Source organism: Populus trichocarpa, chromosome 5, assembly GCF_000002775.5.
Source record: "Populus trichocarpa isolate Nisqually-1 chromosome 5, P.trichocarpa_v4.1, whole genome shotgun sequence".
NCBI lineage: Eukaryota > Viridiplantae > Streptophyta > Magnoliopsida > Malpighiales > Salicaceae > Populus > Populus trichocarpa.
Window position 1 is genome coordinate 20,428,037 of NC_037289.2, and position 24,410 is coordinate 20,452,446.

The following is a 24,410-nucleotide window of genomic DNA, read 5'->3' on the forward strand; positions in this document are numbered from 1 at the left end:
GGGTTGAATTAAATTTTCTAAGAATTAAATTTCAAATATAAAAAAATTAACTGGAGATGAAATTAAAAATAATTTTTTATTATAAATTATTTTAAATAAAATAAATATTAATTAAAATATAGAAAACAAATTTGAAGATAAAACTAGTTAAAGGGATGTGCAAAAAAAAAAAAAAATAGTCGTTGATGGCGAAACAGAGACAGAGAAAAAACATGCGTTGCCTGGTCAGGTGGGCACCACCAAGAAGATTCTATCTATCGCCACCTTTTAAGCCACCATTTGGCCACGCATCTTTGTTGCACTCCCTGCCACAATTTTTTTTCTAGAGTCCCATGTGTTTTTAATTTAATAATTTAAATAATATTATATAACTAGCAAAAGACACAACAATCCTTGTCTCAATTTGATAATTATCTAAAACACCAAAACAAAAATACATAAATGCCCTTACACACTTGTTTCTTGTTTTTTTTGGTCTTTCAAAGATAAGTTCACAATTAAATTTGAAATGCCAAAATTACCCTGAAATGATAGGTATATGTCATTTTACTTTTAAAGATAAAAAAATCACTATACTGTTCTAAAATTTTATGTAAAGACCGATTTATCCTTAATAAATTCAACAATACGAATTAAATTCCCATGAAAATAAAAAAACACTCTGAAGATCAATATCTTTAATAGCGTCCCAATCCATGTTGCTACGAGACGAGAGCCACAATAAAAGAATAATGTCTTTTAGTGTTTTTCGGAGAAAAGGTTTTTTAAAATGTGGGACCAAACCGACAAAAATTAAGTTGGGATTCAAATGGGAAATTGAGGGTGTGCTACTCATTCTTGTGTTTGAACTTCAGGGAAATTAAGCTCACAAACCAAAAGGCTTGAAATACAAAAGTATTTGAGCCCAAATAGATGACTATAAAAGCCCATTTCAAGCACAATTGTTGTAGAGAATAGCCCAGCAAAACTCTTTCAAGCTCAGGCCCAAATGAATAATTTTAGCAGGCTAGACCCATTTACATGTACTATTATTTCATAGTTAGAAAACCCGAACTAAAATTGTTTTAATTCAAGACTCGGATTATGGATCAAGCAAGTTGACATGTGTCAACCGAGAACAACATTGTTTAAAAAAAAACCCGAGTTTTCCCACTAATCCTATTCAAGGCCAGACCATGAATAAACGAGTTTCTAGGTTGATCAAACAAGCTGGTTTTATAATAATTTTTTTTTTCTCTTTACCAATAAAAAATTATTGACACATTGCAAGGAAAAAAAGAGAGTAAAAAGAACAGCCCTAATTATGCCAAAAGATATATTTTTAAAAAAATCTAAAATATTGGATTTGAAGTATTTACGAGAGTAGGTTTCACTCTTTGAAATTTTAATCAATGACATTACAAGAAAAAGAAAAATGATTTATGAGAACCTTTGTGTAAAATTAGCAAGGCAGAGGATTAAAATCACGTGTCAATATCTCATTCTATGAGGCTTTTTAGACCAACCAGTAGCATATGTCAGGGAAGCCCAGCCTGCTTAGGCATAAACACCGAGCATAGCCTCACAGCAACTTTCAGCCCAATGAAGAACCGAACATGATAATACACAGGATACTAAAAAGTGGATAAAACCAAAACAAACCAGTAAAACCTGAAGGGGGGAGAGAGAGAGATAGAGAGAGAGAGAGAGAGGTAAGCTCATGAGGTGCCAAGGAACAGGATAATCAAAGATGCAAACCCTTCTTCAACCCTGTAAGTCTCTCACTATCTTCAGCTCCTCACTACCACCTCATAGCAACAACTTAGTTATCACGCAAAGTAGCATAGTCCATCAAAACAAATGTCCAAAATCTCCGTGTTTTCACTCATTCTGTACTTCTGGCACTTCGGCCAAGAACCCCCCACTTTGGAGAAGTGCCCACATTTCATTATGCTCTCAAAATGATGCATTTGATGATTTCTCGAGTACCCAACTGCCTGAAAAGGCACAGGATGATAGAATTCAAGAGAATGAGGAGCTAGAATTGTTAAATAAGCCATCTCCAGTGGTTTTTAATAATGGTTTAGATGTAGAAGCTGTTAAGGAATCTGAAAAACCTGGTAAAGATGAGGCCTTGGCGCCTTTTTTGAAGTTCTTTAAGTCTAATGATTCATTGGATGGAGTGAGTGAGGATGATGGTGATTCAGGTGTTGTAGAGGAGAGAATTGACATGGATAATGAAGATAAGGAGGCTAGGAAGATTAATGTGGATTATTATAACCCAAAACCTGGTGATTTTGTGGTTGGGGTTGTGGTTTCTGGTAATGAGAATAAACTTGATGTGAATATTGGGGCAGATTTGTTGGGTACGATGCTAACAAAGGAGGTGCTGCCTTTGTATGACAAAGAGTTCGAGTTTTTGTTGTGTGATACGAAGAAGGATGCCAAGGAGTTTATGGTTAAAGGGAAGATGGGAATTGTTAAGGATGATGTTGCAATGAGCAGGGGCCCACCAGGGTTAGGGAAGCCTGTTGTGGAGACTGGAACTGTGTTGTTTTCAGAGGTTCTTGGAAGGACACTGAGTGGAAGGCCACTGCTTTCCACTAGACGACTTTTCCGGCGGATAGCTTGGCAACGAGTGAGGCAGGTTCTTTTCTCGCTTTTTTCTTTTTCACTTTGTTGTTTTTGTGCAGAACTTGCTTCTTGCTAAAATTCTCACAAGTTTTCCAAAATGAGTTTTCGGACGTAAATAGGAATGCCTTTTTTGTTGTTTGCTTTTTTCTTTCTGAGAGAAAATTCATCGATTGCCTTTGTAATTGAGTGAAATAATAAAATAGTTCCTTTTCCATGCATTTCTTTGCAACTTCTTTCTAAAATAAAATAATCAGGTTCGGTTTTTTTTTTTTGTTGAAATTGACATTGAAATTGAGGATTCTTGATGACATTTTACTTTGCGCCAGGCAGATCAAAGATCTGAATGAACCTATTGAGGTTAAAATTTCAGAATGGAATACTGGGGGCCTACTTACGAGAATTGAGGTTTGTGTACCTTTTGTGTTTTAGTTGTGTGTAAATGCATTGCATGTGTAGTAATGATAAATTTTTGGAATTTGCTTTTTCAGGGATTGCGGGCTTTCCTGCCAAAGGCTGAGTTGTTGAATAGAGTAAACAATTTCAAGGAGTTGAAAGAAAATGTAAGCTGCAATACTTTGGAATTTCTGGTTCCTGAGTTACTTCTATTATTTTTGTTTTTGTCAGGTCTTGTTCTTTAATCATTCAATATTGTTGCCACCTTGCATCAATTACAAGAACTTGTTCCTGGAATAAAACTGTATAAAATGCACAATCTTCTGCCTCTGGATTTACATTTATGTATTACCTGGAGCTTGGTAAATAAGAAGTCACCTGTACTCAGTGGTTGGAGAAGTTTAGTGTTTGTTTAGTGCTACACGTTATTGAAGGCCTAGTTTAGTTCTGATATATTTGTAGCAAACATGTCATTAGGCAATTGTGATTTGAGAAACCCATATTATACTCTCCTTGCAATGATATTTCAAAGCCTGGTGCATGTTTGTAGTTATCTAAGGCACCTGTATGGATTAATTTTCCAAGGCGAGGCATCGGTGTTTCTATAATTAGATGACTTATCTAGATTTAACCCTGGATTTGATAGTAGTCATTGTCAATGCACCTAAAAGGTTCTTCCTCTTTATCCACTTCATCAACTGTCTTGCTATTGGTCTCCCTTAGGTTACATCTTGACTATATTCATCATCTATGAATTTTGTTAATTTTTTTTCTTTGCCCCCCTTGTGCATTATTCTTGTGGATTACTGGTTTCTTTATGGTGCAGGTGGGTCGCCAAATATATGCACTGATTAATCGAATAAACGAGTCTAATAATGAGTTGATACTCAGTGAAAGGGAAGCTTGGGTCAGTTTCCTTGTGGCATTCTATTTCACTTTTTGCTTTGTGTTGTTTGTGATTTTGGTTTTGGTTAATTTCTAATTAAGAAGCTCACTGAATTTGTATACAATATTGCAGGAAATGATAAACCTCAGGGAGGGAACACTTCTTGAAGGAACTGTTAAGAAACTTTTTCCATATGGAGCCCAAGTAAGAATAGGTGAAACTAACCGTAGGTGAGTTCTTTGTACTTTTTTGTCGCATTCTGAATTTATGTTAATTAATGTCACAACTTACTGCTCTTCACTAGTAAAGAAGTGTCCTAATATGTACTAATGCATTTCAGCGGGCTGCTGCATGTCTCAAATATCACACGGACTCGTGTTTCATCTGTCAGTGACTTGCTTAAAGTTGATGAAAAGGTTAAAGTCCTAGTTGTAAAGTCAATGTTTCCTGACAAAATATCTCTCAGGTAATTGAGGAATCAACTGCTGGGTTTCTTTTTCTGTTTCATCCCATGCTTGCTTGAGGCATCTAATTTTCAGAATCCTGATCAGTCCAATGATAGAAAGAAACTATCAGAACCTTTTTTTTCCCTCAATCAACTATCAAGAGTGATGTATGCCAGGACTTTCTTTCTCTCTTTTTAATGGGCAACAAAGAGTGCTATCTAAATAGGACACACATACAGTGTCATATTTCAGAATGTGAGTCTTTTTTTTTTCTCCGAACATCATAGATTTGCAATGTAATTGTTAAATGAATCATGCATTTAGAAACTGGATGTGAAGGCCTTCGCTTATTCTTATTTGTGTTATCCTTCCTCTTAGTGTTTACCTATTAGTTCCCATTAGCAAATTTTGACTTTCTGTGGGGCTATGGATCTCTGATTAGTGGAACTAGCCCATCAGAATTACTGGATCACTATGATTGACTCTTGATATTGCACCCTCTACACATTGAATCTAACTTCGTTTGATATTGCACTGTCTTCATTTATATAGCCCACAGCTGTGCTTGCAGTCACATTTAATATTCTTTTGCTAGGAAGCTCGGAGAGTACTTGATTGAAAGAAATTATGAGTTTTACTTTTCCATAAATGGGACTGTTTGATTGTTGCTTACCTTAACATCCAACATTTTTGAAGAGTTTCTTTATTTGCAGATTTGTACTAAATCTTTTTTGTTTTTTCATTTTTTTTTAACTTGTACAAGTTCCAAATAGCGGCACCAAGAGGCTGATAACAATATCCTTTGCTTGTCTTTACCATGCAGTATTGCTGACCTTGAAAGTGAGCCTGGTCTGTTTGTATCAAACAAGGAGGTCAGGAGTTTTTCTGGTTTATCTTCATTTTCCTTACGGTATTGAGTCTTATATGAGATTAACTATGAGTCTCATCGGTGAGATTTATGTTTTTCTGGACAGAAAGTGTTTGCTGAGGCAGAAGAGATGGCAAAGAAGTACCAGCAAAATCTACAAGCGAGTTCAACAAATTTGAAGTCAGAAATCCCTTCAAGCAAGAATACCCTATCTTCTGACATTGAGGCAGCATTATATGCAAACTGGAAGTGGTTCAAATTTGAAAGGGAGTGACTGGACTAAGTTTGCGGAGGAATTGGACCTTGTTCTTCTCTCACCAAAACTTAAAAACGCCTCATCATGGAAAAGGGGAAGAACTCTTAACAGGCCATTATTCTGTCTGTGCTACAGAAATCAAAGTTTTGGGCTTGTGAGTTGTGTTTCAGTTTCAAAATCAGATTGGAAAGTCTGCAACAGCATGGAAGTACGTAGTTCTGTCCAATTATTGTACACAAACATGTGATATGCCTCAATTCTTCTTTTTCATAGCTCTTAGCACCATATTTTTTTGATCTTCTAAAGGGCAAGCATAGTTTAAAATGGTGCTTTCGCTCACCATGTCAAGTGACTGATATATTATTGCCTTCATAGGCACCTGCGTATTGTGGCACCTCAAAGGTAGTCGCTTTCCAGCTACATTGGATTAGCCCGATGAGGCTGTGTTTAGCCTGTTCGTCTGTCTAGTCTTTTTTAACATAGATATATCGTTGCTCTTAACTTTTTGGACCAGTTGATTTACTCCTGATGTTTAATTCCATGTAGTTTGCTATGAAAGATTCCATTTGCTTAGAAAACATAAAAAAAAAACTCGAGATAACTGCTTTTCTGCCTAGCAATTAATGTTACATTGACTCCATGGTATGGTGGTAGCTTAACTAAGCTCTACTTTTGCTGATGACCAGAAGGAAATACCCGATATTCAATCTTCGTTTAGCAGAAAGCTACGAGGCCTTACCAACCCTACCGTATCTATTTTTGTCTTCATGTTTTCTTCTGTTACTAAACAAGGATGTCTTTCTCTTGTTTACAAGCAGTGGGTGCTTTCAAGTATTGTCTGTAAACCATATCCAAGTTGAGATGTCCTAGTTAAAGAGGGTTTGGGGCTCCAGGAATTTTAAAGTAAAAGTACTAAGAAAACCTTTAAGGTCAATTTCTGTGGTAGTAAAAACCATTGCTGCATGATTAGCTGCCCACAAATCATGTTCAAGGATTGATACCTCCATTATGTTAGAAGGTTAAAAAAACCTTAAGGAAAATGGAAAAACAAAAGGAACGACAAAGGGAAGACCTCTTACAGTTGCAGCCTGTACCATCCCCTGCATTAATTTAATTTCTAACAGAAAATTACAGAATATATGCAAAGATTATTTAGCTAGTCTGAAATAAAAGATCTGTCCAATTTAGTTACGGATAATTGGTTTACATCTCTCCTATTTTCTTTTGTTAATTCGAACCAACACTTTCTATGAACTGTACAAATTATTTATTTCAAGATGCCTGGGACCAAGATATCCTTTCCGATAGCTTTTCCTTGTTTGCGCCAAAGGAAAGTACCAGATTACACTTGCTAAAAAAATATTGCACGTTCCTTACATCCCGTGACTCTGCAGAGTGCAGACCCATCTCGATGCCTAAACTCTTGCTAGTTGCTTCTTTAATGGAGTCCAAGCCAGGAATCCGTGTTCTTTCTAGTTTCTTCTTCAAGTTGCTTACAATCACTAAAACTACTATATATATATATATATATATATATATATATATATATATATATGTGGACACACACTCACACTCACAGTTGCTTCCTGGCCCCTTCATGATGGATCGATGAACTCCACTGTGTGTATTTATACAGACATGATCATCCAAGCACATGATGAAAGGGACGAATCAAGGAAAGATACGAGATGGGGAAAAGCTAATTAATCTCCGTAGAACAGGCAAGTTCAAGGGCACTTCACTTCAGAATCTGTGCGTTCTAATCATGGCTTTCATAATAAAACACACCATGGAACGGCGCCTTGAATTGAAAGTGTGATCTTGGACCCCTTTCTGCGAGCCTTGCTCCTTTGACAGGGGACTAGCTGGACCTCTCTACTGCAGTTTTTATATACTATTTTAACACTTGGTTCCATTTTTTTAATCCAAGTCTTGTACAGCTGTGTGTTATCCATTCTCACTCTACTAAATACGGAATCTCTCATCAGATTCTTAAGGATTCAGCTGATATCTCCGACGTATGTAATGGGCAATGAAAGTCTACGGGACATCAACTTCTCGCCATGAACTTGTTACGTCAACCTTAAGAAATGTAAACATAGATCATGTTTTCTTTTATCGTTATATAATAAATAGTGTATATGAAGTCTTTCGATCCTATACTCTCTCTCTCTCTATATATATATATATATATGGAGCTTGTTTGTATGCATATAAAAAAGGTATAAAAAAATGGAAAAAAATTAAAAAAATAAAAAATGTTAAAAAACTTGGGAGCTTGTTTGTATGCATATATACCTCGTTGGGAAGTTTAAGTTCTGTTATCTCAGATTTAGCTCCTACATTTCAAGTGAAACACTAACGAGGAATTTCTGGTGTCTGTTTTAAACAAACCCTGAATACCTCTCATTTTGAACCCTGTGAAGTAAAAAAAAAAAAAAAAAAATTATGGCTTGTTGCTTGAATAAATGCTTGGTTTGTATTACAAAACACTGTATACTGGAATAGTATTTTCATGGTTTTACTCTTCCCATTAAAATACTTAAAATTAGGACCATTAAAATCTTTTTACTTGACATATTAGTTATTATCAAATTAATTAAAGATAAATAAGTTTTTTTTTCATTTCAAAAGCACAATAAATTAACTAAAATATTCTTGAAAACAAAAATTCAAAACAAATATCAAGGGTATTTTTATATTTTTATAATTATTTTTTTGTTATTATATATATATATATATATATATATATATATATATATATATTTCTCTCTTCTCTTTTATCTTTTTTCTATTCTCTCTTTGAAATTCATGTTTACAATGCAAAATTGCTTAAATAAGGTAAAGTTTGCGCCTAATATCGATTGCAGTTATTTACAAGATATTACTCATGAACACTACTAGGATTCAAATTAGGTGCATGTTCTTAAAGAGGCACGTACATGGTATCCATGTTCACGATAAGGAAGATGATAAATTAACCATATATATTTGCCAAAGAAAAAAAATACAATGAGCAAGAAAAAGCCAACAAAAAAAAAAGATAATGGATAATAAATGAATCTTCAAGAGAAAAAATAGTATTTATAGAGTAAAAAATGCTAAATACAAAGTTTGGCTGGTTGTAAAGAGCTAAATTAAATAGTCGTTGTTGACTTTAATAAGATACATATATGAAGAATTAAAAATATATATATATATATATATATATGTAACAGCTTGAGTGTTTTATGGTTGATAATAAAAAAAATTAAGTGTGTTAATTGAAAAAGTTTTTATATAGATTTAAATATTTATATGTAACATCTTGAATGTTTTATGATTGATAATAAGAAAAATTAAGTATGTCAATTGAAGAAGTTTTTATATAGATTTAAATATTTTTCTTTACAGTAATATAAAATGTTTGATACAATGGGTATAACATAATTAAGAATCAATAATAGGTTGTGAAATGAATATTTCAATATTATTGTGTGATTCTCTGTGTGTGTGTGTGTGTGTGTGTGTGTGTGTGTGTGTGTGTGTGTGATCCTTAGCATATATTTGTGGCATGAATGACAAGATTGTTAATACTTGTGTTAAGAGCAATGACAATGATTAGAAATAACAGAGCATGCAACATGAGGTATGGTGGCGATGGACCATAAATCCAGATTTTAACTTATTAATCCCTTCATTAACATTTAACTTATCTTAAATCCTATAGCAAAAGGGAGAAATGATGGTTAGAGGGTAGGGTTTTACATGTGTTAGGAAACCCAACTTCAATTTCTTTTTTTTTCTTTTGTTTTTTTTTATAACCCGGGGTGTCCGGGTCAGCTTACACGCACCATGACTAATCTCCGGATCCACTGAACACTCTGTAAGCCCAATAGACAGGTAAGACACCACAAAGATGACAAACATACACATAAAAAATCGAACCTAAATGCTAAGAAACAAAACAATTCCCTACCATAACTGCTAGGCCACAAACCCTAACTTCAATTTCTTCATAGAGCAACATGAGGTGTACAAAAACTGAGAAAGAACTACAGTTAAATCTTTATAAAATAATACTATTAATTAGGACAATGCAAATTTATTATCAATTAAACTTTAAATTTAAGTCCGGATCGAGTAAAAATATTATTTAAATGAGATTATTAACTTATTGAGGTTATATATAATGGTATCTTTATTGTATATATAGTCTAACTGCACATTTTCAATTTTTTTTTCATTATTTTGAGGTAAAGTATCCTAGGCGTCCTTAATTTCTCACATCAAGAACAACATAATTTATCTTCACGTCATGTATTTTGGATTTACAAGTATTTATGAAGACATCATCCAAGATTTGAATCCTAAACAGTGAAAACAAATTAAGTAAGTACACCTTGCTAGATTTCAAAAATAATTACGACATAATTTAATTTCTTTTGGAGAAATAAATAATTATTTGTTTATTAGATCATGTTGTTTACACGACTAATTTTAAATTTATTTTTTTAATTTTTTAAAATTATTTTAATATGATGATATCAAAAATAAAATTTAAAAAATAAAATAAAATTATTTTGATTTATTTTAAAGAAAAAAACATTTAAAAAAACAACATCTACTAAAAAAATTGATTTTCTTTTAAATTAATATTTTTAGTTTTTTTAAATTGTTTTAATGTGCTAAAATTAAAAATAAATATAAAAAATATTATTTTAAAATAAAGAACTATTTTAAAAAATAATGACAGTAACACGGTAAAATTTCCAGAACATTAATGAGTGAAGTTTCTCGTGGGGCTAAATTGTGGGATACACAGCCAAAACCTAAAGCCCTAATAAAAACCTTAATCGTGACCTGTGCCCTAATTTATTCCAAATCCATATCTCTCTCTCCCTCCCTCCCTCATGTGACCCTCTGTGTTACCTAATCTTTAGAGCCCCACTCCCGAAACAGACCCACCATCTCTTCCTCGGTAACCAAATAACTTAAATTCACCACGGTAAAAATAAAAAATAAAAAATAAAAAATAAAAAAATATTCGGGCCTTGACAACAAGATGCTCCAATAAGATTTCCTCTATATCCACGCCACTCTTAAGCCTAGCCCTTTATTATATAACACAGACCACGTCTAAGATCATATGGTTTCCGCCATATTCTAAAGGAAATTGGTTGCTTCCTCCAAACCCTTTTTACCTTTCACAGTCTCCTAAGCTGCCTCACTCCTCCTCTCGTCCTCATCATCATCAAACTCTTCTCTTCTCTAGGCAAACTCACTTACCATTACAATTTTGTTTTTTGTTTTTTACTATTATTTATTTATTTATTTCTTTTGGTTTAGGGTTAAAATGGATAATTGACTCTGAAACTCTCGAATCTTGTCTTCATGGATTGACCCACGTTCATGTCCAAAAATTTCCTCATCTTTCGTCTTGTCGGGAAGGGTGTTTTGGCCACTCTCGTCTAATTTTCAGTAGTTGTTGAACTGTTATTCACACGTGTCAGCCATGCCGGCCATTAGTCCCACTTCGAAGTAATCTTACCCGTTGGATTACTTCGATCCATCTTTCTCTTACGACATTAATCAAAGCTCAGCTGGCATTTAATACTGAGTTATTTAACAGTCACGATTTCTCCATGTCAGCTATTGGGCCCCATCACTAATGGCCCACCGACTTGTGCATGTCCCCAATGCTGACACGTGTATATATAAGGATAAAGAAACTGATGTTAGCATAAAAACAAACAAAGTTTTTAAACCCGATATCGAACAAGCTGATCTAATTTTAATTTAAAAAAAAAACAAATTAAGATTTTACTGTTTTTAGGTTAAATTAGCCATACCAAGTCAATTTTATATTGACTTTATTTAAAACCTGGCTTGGGTAGAGTGTTTGGTGTTGCAGTTAAAATACGATTTATTTAAAATTTGATTTTTTTATTTAAAATTATTTTAAAAATAAAAAAAATATTATTTAAATATATTTTTAAATAAAAAAAAACTCTACCACAGAACAGCGAAAGTTCAACACTACCACTCTTGACCACAAAATGCTTCGGCTGCTCCAATAAGGACAATTTGGGCTATTAAAAAAGAAACTGAAGCGCCCATGTAAACTGCACTAAAATAAGTACTGCCTGTTTAAAAGGCAACCGGAAGAAGAGTGTACTTCAAACACCATGAACACAGCCACAACCACCATCAACATACACCCAGAAACCGACCATTGATGAAATGTACGGTATCAGAACTTGAACACAAAAATCTTGATGATATATATATATACACGCATCTTCATTCTGTGAACATTAGCACCACCACCACGTCACCATACTCACCACCAGCCACCACCAGTTTTGGTTGCCGATTAATATCAGAGAGGGATTGTTTCTGGTAACGTTTTCTTCACTTTGACTGTATCTAACAGATCCTCCACCAAAGATTTAATGGTACTTTTCTTTTTGTATTGTTCACATGCACGGTTTCATCACTATAGTGTAAAACTCAAGCATCCAAGCCTCCATAGGAACTTCTCTCACATGCATGTTGTCTCCTAGAGTGGACTTTCTTTCACCACCTTTATATCACCATAACCAAGACTTAACAAGAAGACTCCACTCTGTTAACCCAAGATTTCTCAAATCGTCATAGCTCAGATGGATCAGAAGCCAACCCCACATTTTCTGTTGTTTTGCTCATTCTTGATAATAATGTTAACCATGACCAAAACATTTTTTGTAGCCTCTCTATCTTCTGATGGAGAAGCCCTTCTTTCTCTTATCTCAGCGGCAGACCCATCAGCAAAAGCATCCTCATCAATCCTCTCCTCATGGAACCCATCAAGCCTGACTCCATGTTCTTGGCAAGGCATTACATGCTCTCCACAAAATAGAGTTATTTCCCTCTCTCTCCCTAACACATTCCTTAATCTTTCCTCACTGCCCTCGCAGCTATCCTCTCTTTCCTCTCTACAACTTCTCAACCTCTCCTCAACTAATATCTCTGGATCAATCCCTCCTTCTTTTGGCTTATTCATTCATCTTAGACTCTTAGACCTCTCCTCAAACTCTCTTTCAGGTCCTATACCGCAAGAAATTGGCCAGCTCTCTTCTCTTCAATTTCTTTACTTGAACTCCAATAAGTTATCTGGTAGGATGCCTCCACAACTTGCAAACATTACTTCTTTACAAGTTCTTTGCTTGCAAGACAATCTCTTCAATGGTTCGATACCATCACAATTGGGTTCTTTAGTCTCGCTCCAAGAATTTAGAGTTGGTGGCAATCCTTATTTAACAGGAGAGATACCAACACAGTTAGGACTGTTAACCAATCTCACAACATTTGGTGCTGCAGCAACCGGTCTTTCAGGCCAAATACCACCCACATTTGGGAACTTGATCAATCTTCAAACTTTGTCTCTTTATGATACTGAGGTATTTGGTTCTATACCACCTGAACTTGGTTTGTGTTCAGAGTTAAGGAACTTGTACTTGCACATGAACAAGCTTACCGGTTCAATCCCTCCTCAGCTGGGTAAGTTGCAAGAACTTACTAGTTTGCTTCTATGGGGAAACGCACTCTCTGGAGCAATCCCAGCTGAGCTTTCAAACTGTTCATCACTTGTTGTGCTTGATGCTTCAGCTAATGATCTTTCCGGTGAAATACCTCGTGATTTAGGAAAGTTAGGGGTCCTTGAGCAGCTTCAGTTGTCCGATAACTCTCTTACTGGTCCGATTCCTTGGCAGTTGAGTAACTGTACAGGCTTAACAGCTCTTCAGCTTGATAAGAATCAATTGTCAGGTACAATTCCATGGCAGGTTGGCGATTTGAAGTATTTGCAAAGTTTCTTCTTGTGGGGAAATTCAGTGTCTGGTACGATACCAGCCTCCTTTGGAAACTGCACTGAGTTATATGCTCTTGATCTTTCAAGAAACAAGCTTACAGGCTCAATTCCAGAGGAGATTTTCAGTTTGAAGAAATTGAGCAAACTTCTGCTTCTAGGGAATTCTTTATCAGGTGGATTGCCGCGCAGTGTTGCATATTGTGAGTCTTTAGTGAGATTGAGGCTCGGAGAAAACCAGCTTTCTGGTCAGATTCCTAAGGAAATAGGCCAATTGCAGAATTTGGTATTTCTTGACTTGTATATGAATCAATTCTCTGGTGGCCTACCTTTGGAAATTGCCAACATCACTGTTCTTGAGCTGTTGGATGTGCACAAAAACTACATTACTGGAGAGATACCATCTCAGCTAGGAGAGCTTGTAAACTTGGAGCAGCTTGATCTTAGCAGGAACAGCTTCACAGGTGAAATTCCATGGAGTTTTGGAAACTTCAGTTACTTGAACAAGCTCATTCTCAATAACAATATGCTTGCAGGGGCAATCCCGAGGTCCATTCAAAACTTGCAGAAGCTAACACTGCTTGATTTGAACTCCAACAGCCTCTCTGGTCCAATCCCACTTGAAATTGGTTATGTCACGAGCTTAACAATTAGTTTGGATTTGAGCTCAAATGGATTTACTGGTGAACTCCCTGAAACGATGTCCAGCTTGACACAGTTACAGTCACTTGATCTTTCCCATAATTTGCTTTATGGAAAGATCAAGGTTCTTGGTTCCCTTACTAGCCTCACTTCCCTTAATATCTCCTACAACAATTTCTCAGGTCCTATTCCTGTAACACCATTCTTTAGAACTCTATCTTCAAATTCATACCTTCAAAACCCAAGACTTTGTGATTCCACAGATGGATATTCTTGCTCGCCTAGAACTAATCAAAGAAATGGATTAAAATCAGCCAAAACTATAGCTTTGATTTCGGTTATTCTCACTTCAGTGACCATAATTGTTATTGCTTCCTGGGTTATAGTCATGCGGAACCACAGGTATGTGATGGAGAAATCTTCTGGAGCATTAGCCACGTCATCGAGAGCTGAAGATTTCTCTTATCCATGGACTTTTATCCCATTTCAGAAGCTCAACTTCACCATTGATAACATCCTAGATTGCTTGAAGGATGAGAATGTGATTGGGAAAGGCTGTTCTGGAATTGTCTACAAGGCTGACATGCCAAATGGGCAGTTGATTGCAGTAAAAAAGCTTTGGAAGGCAAAGCAAGACGAGGATCCAGTGGATTCTTTTGCTGCAGAAATTCAAATTCTTGGACACATTCGACATCGGAATATTGTGAAGCTTTTAGGTTATGCTTCGAATAGGAGTGTCAAGCTCCTTCTGTACAACTACATTTCAAATGGCAATTTGCAGCAGCTGCTGCAGGGGAATAGGAATCTGGATTGGGAAACAAGGTACAAGATAGCTGTTGGTTCAGCTCAGGGTTTAGCTTATCTTCATCATGATTGTGTGCCAGCAATTCTTCACAGAGATGTGAAGTGCAATAACATACTTCTGGATTCCAAGTATGAGGCTTATTTAGCAGATTTTGGCCTGGCCAAACTGATGAACTCTCCAAATTATCATCATGCCATGTCCAGAGTTGCTGGTTCCTATGGTTATATAGCCCCAGGCAAGTACCCCTGATTTCCCAGAACCCATATGTGTATGTTTTGTTTAGTTGCGTTGTCTGAAACACAGAATCTGTCTTCTAACCTCATGGATTAATATGCTAAAGGAAATTTGTGGTGTGCGTTTCTATGTAGAATTTTTATTTCATTTGCTAATTACAAATTTCCATGATCATTTCAGAGTATGGATACACCATGAACATCACAGAAAAGAGTGATGTTTACAGTTATGGAGTGGTTTTGCTAGAGATCATAAGTGGTCGCAGCGCTGTTGAGCCTCAAGTAGGAGATGGATTACACATAGTTGAGTGGGTGAAGAAAAAGATGGGAAGCTTTGAACAAGCAGTATCAATACTAGATGCGAAGCTTCAAGGTTTGCCAGACCAAATGGTGCAGGAAATGCTGCAAACACTAGGGATTGCAATGTTCTGTGTGAACTCTTCGCCAGCAGAGCGGCCAACCATGAAGGAAGTGGTGGCATTGTTAATGGAAGTAAAGAGTCCACCAGAAGAATGGGGAAAGACTTCTCAACCTCTAATAAAATAGTCATCAAATCAAAGTTGAAATAATTTGTCCTTGTGTTTTTCTTGGCTTCCAAGGACATCAATGATTGGTTCTCTTTTCAATCCCAAGAAGACAAAAGAGGAGAGTTACTGGGAAAATTGAAAATAGAGCTTTTGGGTAGTGTTATTGCATTTAGCTGGTGGTCCTGGGGTTTCTTGTACAGTGGTAGAAACAGCAATGTGGTTGAATTTGCTTCATCCTTTGCTTTTTCCGATTAACAATTTTTTTATTTACATGCAACTCTATGCATTTCCTTTTTGCCCTGATTAATGTTACTCATGTTCCTGAATTTCTGTGAAATGTAATCTGGAGCTTCTGCCCTCCATAGAATTAGAAGTATTCTTCAATCCAACGTTTGCCCTCTGGCAGCTGGGAGTTAAAGACTACACTATACAAAGAAATTTCAGCTGGCAGCTTACAAATATTTAAGCAGATTTACTTTCAATCTTAGTTTGACAGCAAGTTCTGACATATTTAAGTAGCAGGATTCACGTAACAGCAAGAGAACTTGATACAGAAGTAAATGCAAAATAGATCTTCAGAATCATATGAACATTCAAGGATGTCCAAAAGTGGGACAGGTGATAGGATCGTGTCTGGCCCGTACCTCTACTGTTCGAGTTAGGAAAAGAGAACCGTTACCTATTACGAGTAGTGGAATAGCTACTCGGCTCGGAAGGACCCCATGCATATTTTTTAATGTAGGGCTTATGATGCAGATAAAAGCAGACAGACAGCAACAGGCCATGCTTTCTTCTTCCTTCTCGTGCCTCAACAGGCGCAACAGGCCATGCTTTCCTCTTCCTTCTCGTGCCTCAACAGGCAAAAGAATTTGTCTCTCCCATCTCACTATTCTTCACTTGGTCCACACCCCTTTCCCATGTTTCAAAAGTACTGGTAAAAAAAAAGATCGAATAAGATATAATCAGCAACTCATCACAACAACATCCCCATATCCCTCTTGCTCAATGCCCCTTTTGATTATTTTCTTTTTCTGGTAAAGAGAGAAGAATCCGTTGTTTAACTTAAATTCAGAACCTTAACATGTTAGTACCTTGATGTGACGGGAATAAAGAAATAAAAAGATCCATGATTAGTTCAATAAGCTTCCCTTTTTGTTTCTTTTCACTCAAGTCAATCTCTACAACCCCATATAATATGGACCAGAGCAATCCGAAAGAGAATGATGAAGGCAGACCACATTCATCGTGCATTTGCATTGGAACCTCTGCAATGGGAAGTGAACCTAATATAATTGTTCCAAAGGGGAAAAAAGGTGGACAAGACAATCATTCCCATGCTCTCCACATGATAATCAATGTCCTTTTCTTGACAAGAAATGGGAAAAAAATCCCCTTGTCAAAATGGCCGCAACCGCGCCTTTGGCGTCTTCTTTGGCCCATTACAAACCATGATAATCGGTTTTAGTTCTTAAATAAAAGGAACTTAGCTACTTATCCGATCGTGGTTCCATTTGGTGCTTTTCTCGACTTGGACTTGGCCTCCGGTGCCATCGAGTTGCAGAACTTGCTACTTTCCATACTAGCCAAAAGCTGTCCTGAAACATAGCAATCAAAGAAATATCATAAAGAAGTTAGAACTAAGAACCTTCCAATATGAGTTCAATTTCGCAGTGCCTTCTTTTTAAACCACTAAGCTTGTCCCAAAAAGCCATATTATTCCATTTGCCAATGTTCCCTAATGGAATTTCTTTTCTTCACATGAATTTTATTTGTTTCCAACGCCATTTTCCCCCCCCCCCCACCCACTTTCTTCTCCTCGTATGCACCACGTTACATCGTCAGATTGCACCATGATAGATAGCCTTAACAATACATTCAACAAATTCCCATAACATGCCACGAGACATTATTCACTCTTCAGAATAGCCAGCCCTCCCTGAGGTTTCACAGCATGCGATCTCCTGATTAAATGCTTGTGAGGTGAGCCATTCCAGGATCGCATTTTGCAAGTACTCTTAATCGGTTTCAACAAGGTCATCAAGACCTGTCAATGGATTTGTTTCAAACCCTCTTATTATTTAAAACTCTGTAATGCCAAATTCAAGCTAATAGGAACAGATGAGAGCAACATACACATTCAAGACAAAAATCTCAAACCTGCATTCACGTTTTCTGCTCTCCTAGTTTCTATTATGAAACTGAGTTCTAGAAGGAGGAAAAAAAATGACGAGTTCTATTATGAAGCTGTGTTCTAGAAGAAAGAAACAGAAGACACAGGTAGCTTACAGAGAGACAACACAGGAATTGCCATGAACACTAATTAGAAGTAGGGGAAGCATGTTGAAAAGTACTTTTATAATGCAATGAGATTTTAGCTCCACATTTCTCCAATTTCTTTTCTTCCTTTGACGCAATGGAGTATTTGTAAGAAGTCTAAACTATGAAATGTCATCATAAAACCAACGTATTCCATTGTATGTTTGTTCACTCGAATATCCAACAATATAAGATGATCCCCACACTGTATTTTCAACTTCACATCACTGAGATGTAGATATTAGAAGGTCAAGTCAATTTCTATCTATAGGAGCCACTATCTTTGTAAGGAAGAAAAGAAAGTGGATATCCGTTATTGTGTTGAACTGGAGTTTCCAGGGCACACTATACTGTATCATGAATTAGATATACTTTCCAGGAAGAGAAACTTCTAGTCACTGACCAAAGAACAACTTACGAATTACTTACTAGTCCGTGGACCTAGTTCCAGAAGAACATTCTAAATTTCAAAGTGACACAACACTGTAATGCCAGATAACTAAAGAAACCTACTATATATTATGCCACGCCAATCTACCAGACAAAGTCCTTCGTCAAAACAACAATGGCATTGCTGACTTCCAAAAATTGAGGTCTTCATTCTTTCCCCTCTACATCTCAACTTTAACCAGTATTAAAAGTACAGAGAATGATAACGGTAAACATATACTCCATAACATGATTGTGTGAAAGCATCAGGAGGTCACTGTGTATCAGCTGTAAGCAAGTCCTTTCAGCATCAACTAGGAAATCAATAACATGAAAAATGCAGTAAAGAGATGAAGCCTCTAGTTCCTCGAACAAGTCAGGTGTTGGCGAAGGAAAGCGCAAGGGAAATTGAAAGAGTTTTAATGTTGCTGGCAATATCTATCACTCTTAATAAAACAAGGCCCCATTCATGAACTAAATTTACTCCACGCCGATGTATCAAAAGCTTTAGAAACACCCGTATGGATCCACCTGCCTCGAAACGAAAACATAAATACAGCTATTGAGCAGTCTATGACCCATCAAAGAGAGATTTAAACATATCTTCTTGCTATTATTGCATGAAATTGTAAAGGGCTTCAGGAGCATGCATGCTTACAAGTTGCATTTTTTCATCTTAATCACCCATATTTTTGGGCTTCGACAGATTAAGTTCTACAAGCTTTCCTGGTTTGCAACATAGAAAAGAGGACAGAGGACGGTTGAAGACCTTCCTAATCCTTCAAAAGGAATTGTGGCTTATAGTCTGCCATATTCGTTGAACATTTAGAGATATAAGCCCACTTGTTGAGTCCCTGCCAAAAACTCACTCTCTTTTTAGGGACTTCTGCATGGCAAGGGGGTCTAGATCCATTTTGTTTGAAATTTAGTATTCTCCTATAAACATACTACAACAGCAGGGGATTGTCAAAACTACAAGTGGAAGACAACTGGGACAAAGAGGCAGGGATAGTGCAAAAAGAATAACGCGAGCCGTTGACCTCAGGTAGTCAGGCCTGAAGAAAATTCCAAGAATTCAGTGTTTCACAGTCTTCTGTAGAACAAGTAAAAAAAACGCATCTTTAGCGCCTGTTAATCCAGGAGAGTCGTAACAGAACTTTAATGGTGCGGAAAGTATTTCTTGGGAATTTCAGAGCACTCCGACGGCTAAAGATTATTGAGTGCTTACGATAATAGTTAATTAATATATTTAAGTATTTAATTTATTTTTTTAATCTAAGAACTAAGTTAATAATTGAAACTTGAATATTTGTAAAAACAATTATAATCAGAAAATTTAAAAACTATCTAATATAAAATTAGTATATTTATAAGAAAAATATAAAATAACTTAAAGTAATAAATAATTAAAAAAAAATCAAGAGACAAAGATATTTATTTTTAAATTTTAAATTAATTAATACTTTAAAATTCATATATTTTTTATCTTAAAAAATTAGAAATTAAAAATTTGTTTATCTAGATGCCTCGGATAATATTTATAATCGTCAGATATATTTTATTTTAAAAAGATTATTTATAAATAAAAATCTTAACCACCAACTAACTAATCAATTACGTGTGAAGTTGGCTCGTTGTCACGAAAACCGCAAATAGCTTGAGGGATGACAAACATAACATCTTCTCCTAATCTTTATGCTTACGTTCCATCCTAATCTTCGGCAGGTTCTTAAGAGCAAGAAGCTACTCTATGGAATTTGGATACATGTAATAGCATCAACTGCATCGGTGCATTCAAAGCTCAACACCAGCAATATCTCACCAGCTCAGAATAAAATCTGTAAAATCCATAATAAGAGAAATATAACTTACTTAAACAAGCTATGAGAAGCACATGACCATTCATTGTATAGGCCTCATCTTGTCAAAACTGATTCTAAGTTGCGTAAAAAAATCTTCGAAGTCAGAAGGTAACAGAGTTTTGCTATTAGCACCATTAACATCATTAGATTTGAAGAACTAATCCATTATTCAAAAGCATCTCTACTCCCCACCATAAAAAAAATCCAATCTACCATAACAAAGCCCTTCATCCTGTAACATCAATATCAAATTTATTCTCAATGAGAACATAATTCATTACAAAACCCCAGAAAATGGAACGTTCCAAACAGAATTTAAGCTAAAACCCCGTGGTCACCAACCTCGTTAATCATTTAACTGTTGAAGCTCGGCCTTTAACTGCTCCATCTTGAGCCCCATCGACCTTTGCAAAGCCGCCTTTTTACTCTCTTGCAATTTCCCTAATAGCCCTTCAAACATGTCCATAACTTCCTTCACTGCAGCCCTTGCACACTCTGCCTCTTCATCAAAATAGACAGTTTCTTTCGACTCCATAGCCATCTCTATCTCCTCTCTTGCCTCTGCAAACTTGAGGTTTATCATGTCAACTTCTTTGTTTACATCTAACTCGGGCACCGACCCACTTCCAGATTCAGTACTGTGCCGTCTTCGAGTGTGGCCAGTTGGGGACCGATTTCGGCGGCTCAGTCTAAAAGGGTGTGTGAAAGTGTGGAGATTTGAGATGGGGGCGTGGAGAAATTTGGGGTTAGGAGATTCGACTGAGTTGGGAACGAGTTGAGATGAAATCAGCGTGAGATATTTGTGGGAAAGTGTATTTGTGGGTTTTGGAGAATGTTCAAAAGGGTGTGTCAAAAGCAATTTGAACAGAGAAATCTGTAATTGTTTCTGCATTTTTTGCTCTCGAGATTTTCACTGAGCAAGGGAGCAGACACAGAGAAGAACTGGTAAATACTAAACTCTCAAATCCCAGTGGTATAGACTGGGCCTAGGCTATATTATATTATTAAGTAATATACTAAAACGCGTAGGAAATTCACTGTAGCTAAAGCGTTTTTTTTTTTTTTTTTTTTTTTTTTTAGGGACAGTGTTTTTTCGTTTTTTTTTAAGTTTTTTTTTTCCATTTTTTTTTCAGTTTTTTTTCGTTTTTTTTTTGCTTTTTTTTTGTTTTTGATTTTGTTTTTCTATAGCAGTTTTTTTCTTTTTGTTTTTTTTATATTTTTTTTAACGCATAGGTTTTTCACTGTAGCAGTTTTTTTTTTCCTCGCTTTTGTTTCTTTTGTTTTTTTACATATAATGTATCGCTGTGCACACAGTGAAATACTTGATTTTTTTGTTGTGTTTTTTTTTCTTTTTTCTTTTTTTTCATTTTCCCTATGAGTTTTTTTTTTTTTGCCTTTTTCTTTGTGTTTTTTTTCTTTCAATGAATTTTTTTTTGTTTAATTTAGTTTGTTAATGTAAAAAAAAATTTTAATTTAGTTATCATATTTTCATTACACGAATCTCAGTTTTTTTTCTATATTAAGCTGGTTGAAAACTTAACTTTGTAGCTTTTTTCAAAAAGAAAAAAAAAATATTATGGATTACTACAGTCTTTCCCTTGCATGATTTTTGTTTGGTTGCAATGTTTCCCCCACATGTTTATTTTTTTATTTTATTTTTCATTTTTTTTTTGCAATTTTTTTTTCGTTTTTTTTTTCTGTTGCATTTTTTTTTCGTTTTTGGTTTTGTTTTTCTGTAGCAGTTTTTCCTTTTTTTTGTTTTTGTTTTTTTTACATGTTTTTTTTTTAACGCGTGGGTTTTTCACTATAGCAGTTTTATTTTTTTTTCCCTCGCTTTTGTTTCTTCTATTTTTTACATATAATGTGTCGCTGTGCACACAGTGAAACACTTGATTTTTTTTTTTCTTTTTTTTTTTCGTTTTGCCTATGGGGTTTTTTTTTTTTTTTGCTTTTTTCTTTGTGTTTTTTTTTCTTTTAATGAATTTTTTTTGTTTAATTTAGTTTGTTAATGTGAATTTTTTTTTTTAATTTAGTTATCATACTTTTATTACACAGATCTCGGTTTTTTTTTCTATATTAAGTTGGTTGAGAACTTAACTTTGTAGCTTTTTTCAAAAAGAAAAAAAAATACTATGGATTACTATAGTGTTTTCCTTGCATGATTTTTGTTTGACTGCAGTGTTTCCCCCAAATGTTTATTTTTTAAATTATCTTTGTTAAATTTATTTTTTTAATATTGAGTTGGTTGAAAATTTAGCTTTAGCTTTAGCTTTCCCCACGTTTTTTCATTATAATTATTATTATATTGTATTATATTATATGACTGTTTTTTTCTTTTGTTTTTTCTTTTTAATTTTTTTAATGAATTTGTTTTGTTAATGTTAATTTTTTTTTTATTTAATTATCATATTTTCATGATACGAATCTCGGGTTTGATAGGTTAACCTGATTTAACGAGTTATTTTTTTTCATTTAGTTTAGTTTGTTAAAGTTAATTTTCTTTCTATTTAATTATTAGATTTTCATGACATGTATCCTGGGCTTGACGGGTTAACTTGGTTTGATGGGTTAACCCGGTTAATTTTGGGTAAACCCGTTATTTTTTTTTCTATTTAGTTATCAAACTTTAATGACGCAAATCTCAGGTTTTACGGGGTAACCTGGTTTAAAGGGTTAACCCAATTAATTCAATTTTTTTTCTTTTTCTTCATTAGTTTTTTTCTTTCTGTTGATTTTTTTTCTTTGTTTTTTTTAATTACTCTATTTAATTATCACACTTTTATTACACGACCTTATAGCCAGACCCACATCCAATATTCTTGGGTCTGGTGTTACTGGGTCATATAAGTTTAATTTTATTATTAATATTATAAATATTACTCTTAGGTCAGACGTTGCAGCCACCCAAGATTCTTGGGTATAACTTTGCAGAAAAATCCAAGATTTTTCAATTTTTATTTTTTAAAATATTTTTTATAAAAAAAAATAACCCGCGGCATCGCGCGGGTATCAAAGCTAGTAGAATACTCTAAAACGCGTGGGTTTTTCACTGTAGCAGCAGTTTTTTTTTTTCGCTTTTGTTGCTTTTGTTTTTTAACTGTGCACACAGTGCACAGTGAAATGTATCACTGTGCACACAGTGATACACTTGACTTTTTCTTTTTTTTTTTTATCGTTTTTGTTTTCCTTTTTTTTTTTCCGCCTATGGTTTTTTTTTTTGCATTTCTCTTTAATGAACTTTTTTTGTTTTAATTTAGTTTGTTAATTTAGTTTGAAATTTTTTGTTTTTTTCCTTTTTAATCAATTTTTTTCGTTTGACCCATCGATTTTTTTTTTTCTATTTAGTTATCAAACTTTCATGACGCGAATCCCGGGTTTGACGGGTTAACTCAGTTGATTCAGATTTTTTTTCTTTTTCCTCATTGGTAATATGCTTATGTCTTTTGTTTGTTTTTGTTTTTTTTTTAATTAATTTTTTTCGTTTAGTTTAGGTTGTTAATGTTCACTTTTTTTTTTCGTTTAATTAATTTTATTTAGTTATCATACTTTCATGACATGGATCTCGGGTTTGACGGGTTAACCTGGTTTAACGAGTTGACCTGAATTTTTTTTTGTTTTTTTCCTTTTTAATAATTTTTTTCGTTTTGTTTAGTTTGTTAATTTGTTTTTGTTTGACCCATCGATTTTTTTTTTCTATTTAGTTATCAAACTTTCATGATGCGAATCTCAGGTTTGACGGGTTAACCTGATTTGACGGGTTAACTCAGTTGATTCAGATTTTTTTTCTTTTTCCTCATTAGTAACAGGCTTATGTCTTTTGTTTGTTTTTTTTTATTATTATTTTTAATTAATTTTTTTTTTCTATTTAGTTATCATACTATGAATTACTATAGTATTTTCCTTACATGGTTTTTGTTTGGTTACAGTGTTTCCCCCACATGTTTTTTTTTTAAAAATTATCTTTGTTAAATTTATTTTTTCAATATTGAGTTGGTTGAGAATTTAGCTTTAGCTTTAGCTTTCCCCACTTTTTTTTTTTTAAATTTTCCCCGCGTTTTTTCATTATAATTATAATTATTATAATTATTATTATATTGTATTATATTATATAACTGTTTTTTTTCTTTTGTTTTTTCTTTTTATTTTTTTAATGAATTTTTTTTGTTTGATTTAGTTTGTTAATGTTAAAATTTTTTTGTTTAGTTATCAGATTTTCATGATACGAATCTCGGGTTTGATGGGTTAACCTGATTTGACGAGTTATTTAATTTTCTTTCTATTTAATTATCAGACTTTCTTACTTTCA

At 34.6% G+C, this 24,410-nt stretch overlaps 3 protein-coding genes across 6 annotated transcripts; 2 read left to right on the forward strand and 1 right to left on the reverse strand.

Moving 5' to 3' along the window:
• The first annotated feature begins 1,630 nt into the window (after positions 1 to 1,630).
• LOC7492491 (protein PIGMENT DEFECTIVE 338, chloroplastic) lies at positions 1,631 to 5,984 on the forward strand. Of its 3 annotated transcripts, none has more exons than XM_052453370.1 (8): positions 1,631 to 2,626; positions 2,944 to 3,018; positions 3,102 to 3,173; positions 3,833 to 3,913; positions 4,025 to 4,122; positions 4,233 to 4,358; positions 5,162 to 5,212; positions 5,310 to 5,984. In XM_052453370.1, the coding sequence occupies exons 1-8, from the start codon at positions 1,730 to 1,732 to the stop codon at positions 5,383 to 5,385; spliced, it is 1,476 nt and encodes a 491-aa protein (XP_052309330.1). In that variant the 5' UTR covers positions 1,631 to 1,729; the 3' UTR covers positions 5,386 to 5,984. The 3 variants fall into 3 exon arrangements, with proteins under 3 accessions (XP_052309330.1, XP_024456049.2, XP_024456047.2); XM_024600279.2 differs by having other exon boundaries at positions 1,632 to 2,626; positions 5,162 to 5,210; positions 5,313 to 5,984; XM_024600281.2 differs by lacking the exon at positions 5,310 to 5,984 and having other exon boundaries at positions 5,102 to 5,208.
• A 5,585-nt stretch (positions 5,985 to 11,569) lies between these two features.
• On the forward strand, positions 11,570 to 15,886 carry LOC18099634 (LRR receptor-like serine/threonine-protein kinase RGI5). The gene is made up of 2 exons (XM_006383583.3): positions 11,570 to 14,972; positions 15,152 to 15,886. Exons 1-2 carry the CDS (start codon positions 12,107 to 12,109, stop codon positions 15,514 to 15,516), a joined length of 3,231 nt encoding a protein of 1,076 aa, XP_006383645.3. The 5' UTR covers positions 11,570 to 12,106; the 3' UTR covers positions 15,517 to 15,886.
• A 3,908-nt stretch (positions 15,887 to 19,794) lies between these two features.
• On the reverse strand, positions 19,795 to 21,093 carry LOC7464781 (embryogenesis-like protein). Of its 2 annotated transcripts, none has more exons than XM_052452763.1 (2): positions 20,447 to 21,093; positions 19,795 to 20,080 (listed from the first exon to the last, which is right to left on the reverse strand). In XM_052452763.1, the coding sequence occupies exon 1, from the start codon at positions 20,994 to 20,996 to the stop codon at positions 20,451 to 20,453; it is 546 nt and encodes a 181-aa protein (XP_052308723.1). In that variant the 5' UTR covers positions 20,997 to 21,093; the 3' UTR covers positions 19,795 to 20,080; positions 20,447 to 20,450. The 2 variants fall into 2 exon arrangements, with proteins under 2 accessions (XP_052308723.1, XP_024456789.2); XM_024601021.2 differs by lacking the exon at positions 19,795 to 20,080 and adding an exon at positions 20,164 to 20,336.
• Positions 21,094 to 24,410: the final 3,317 nt, after the last annotated feature.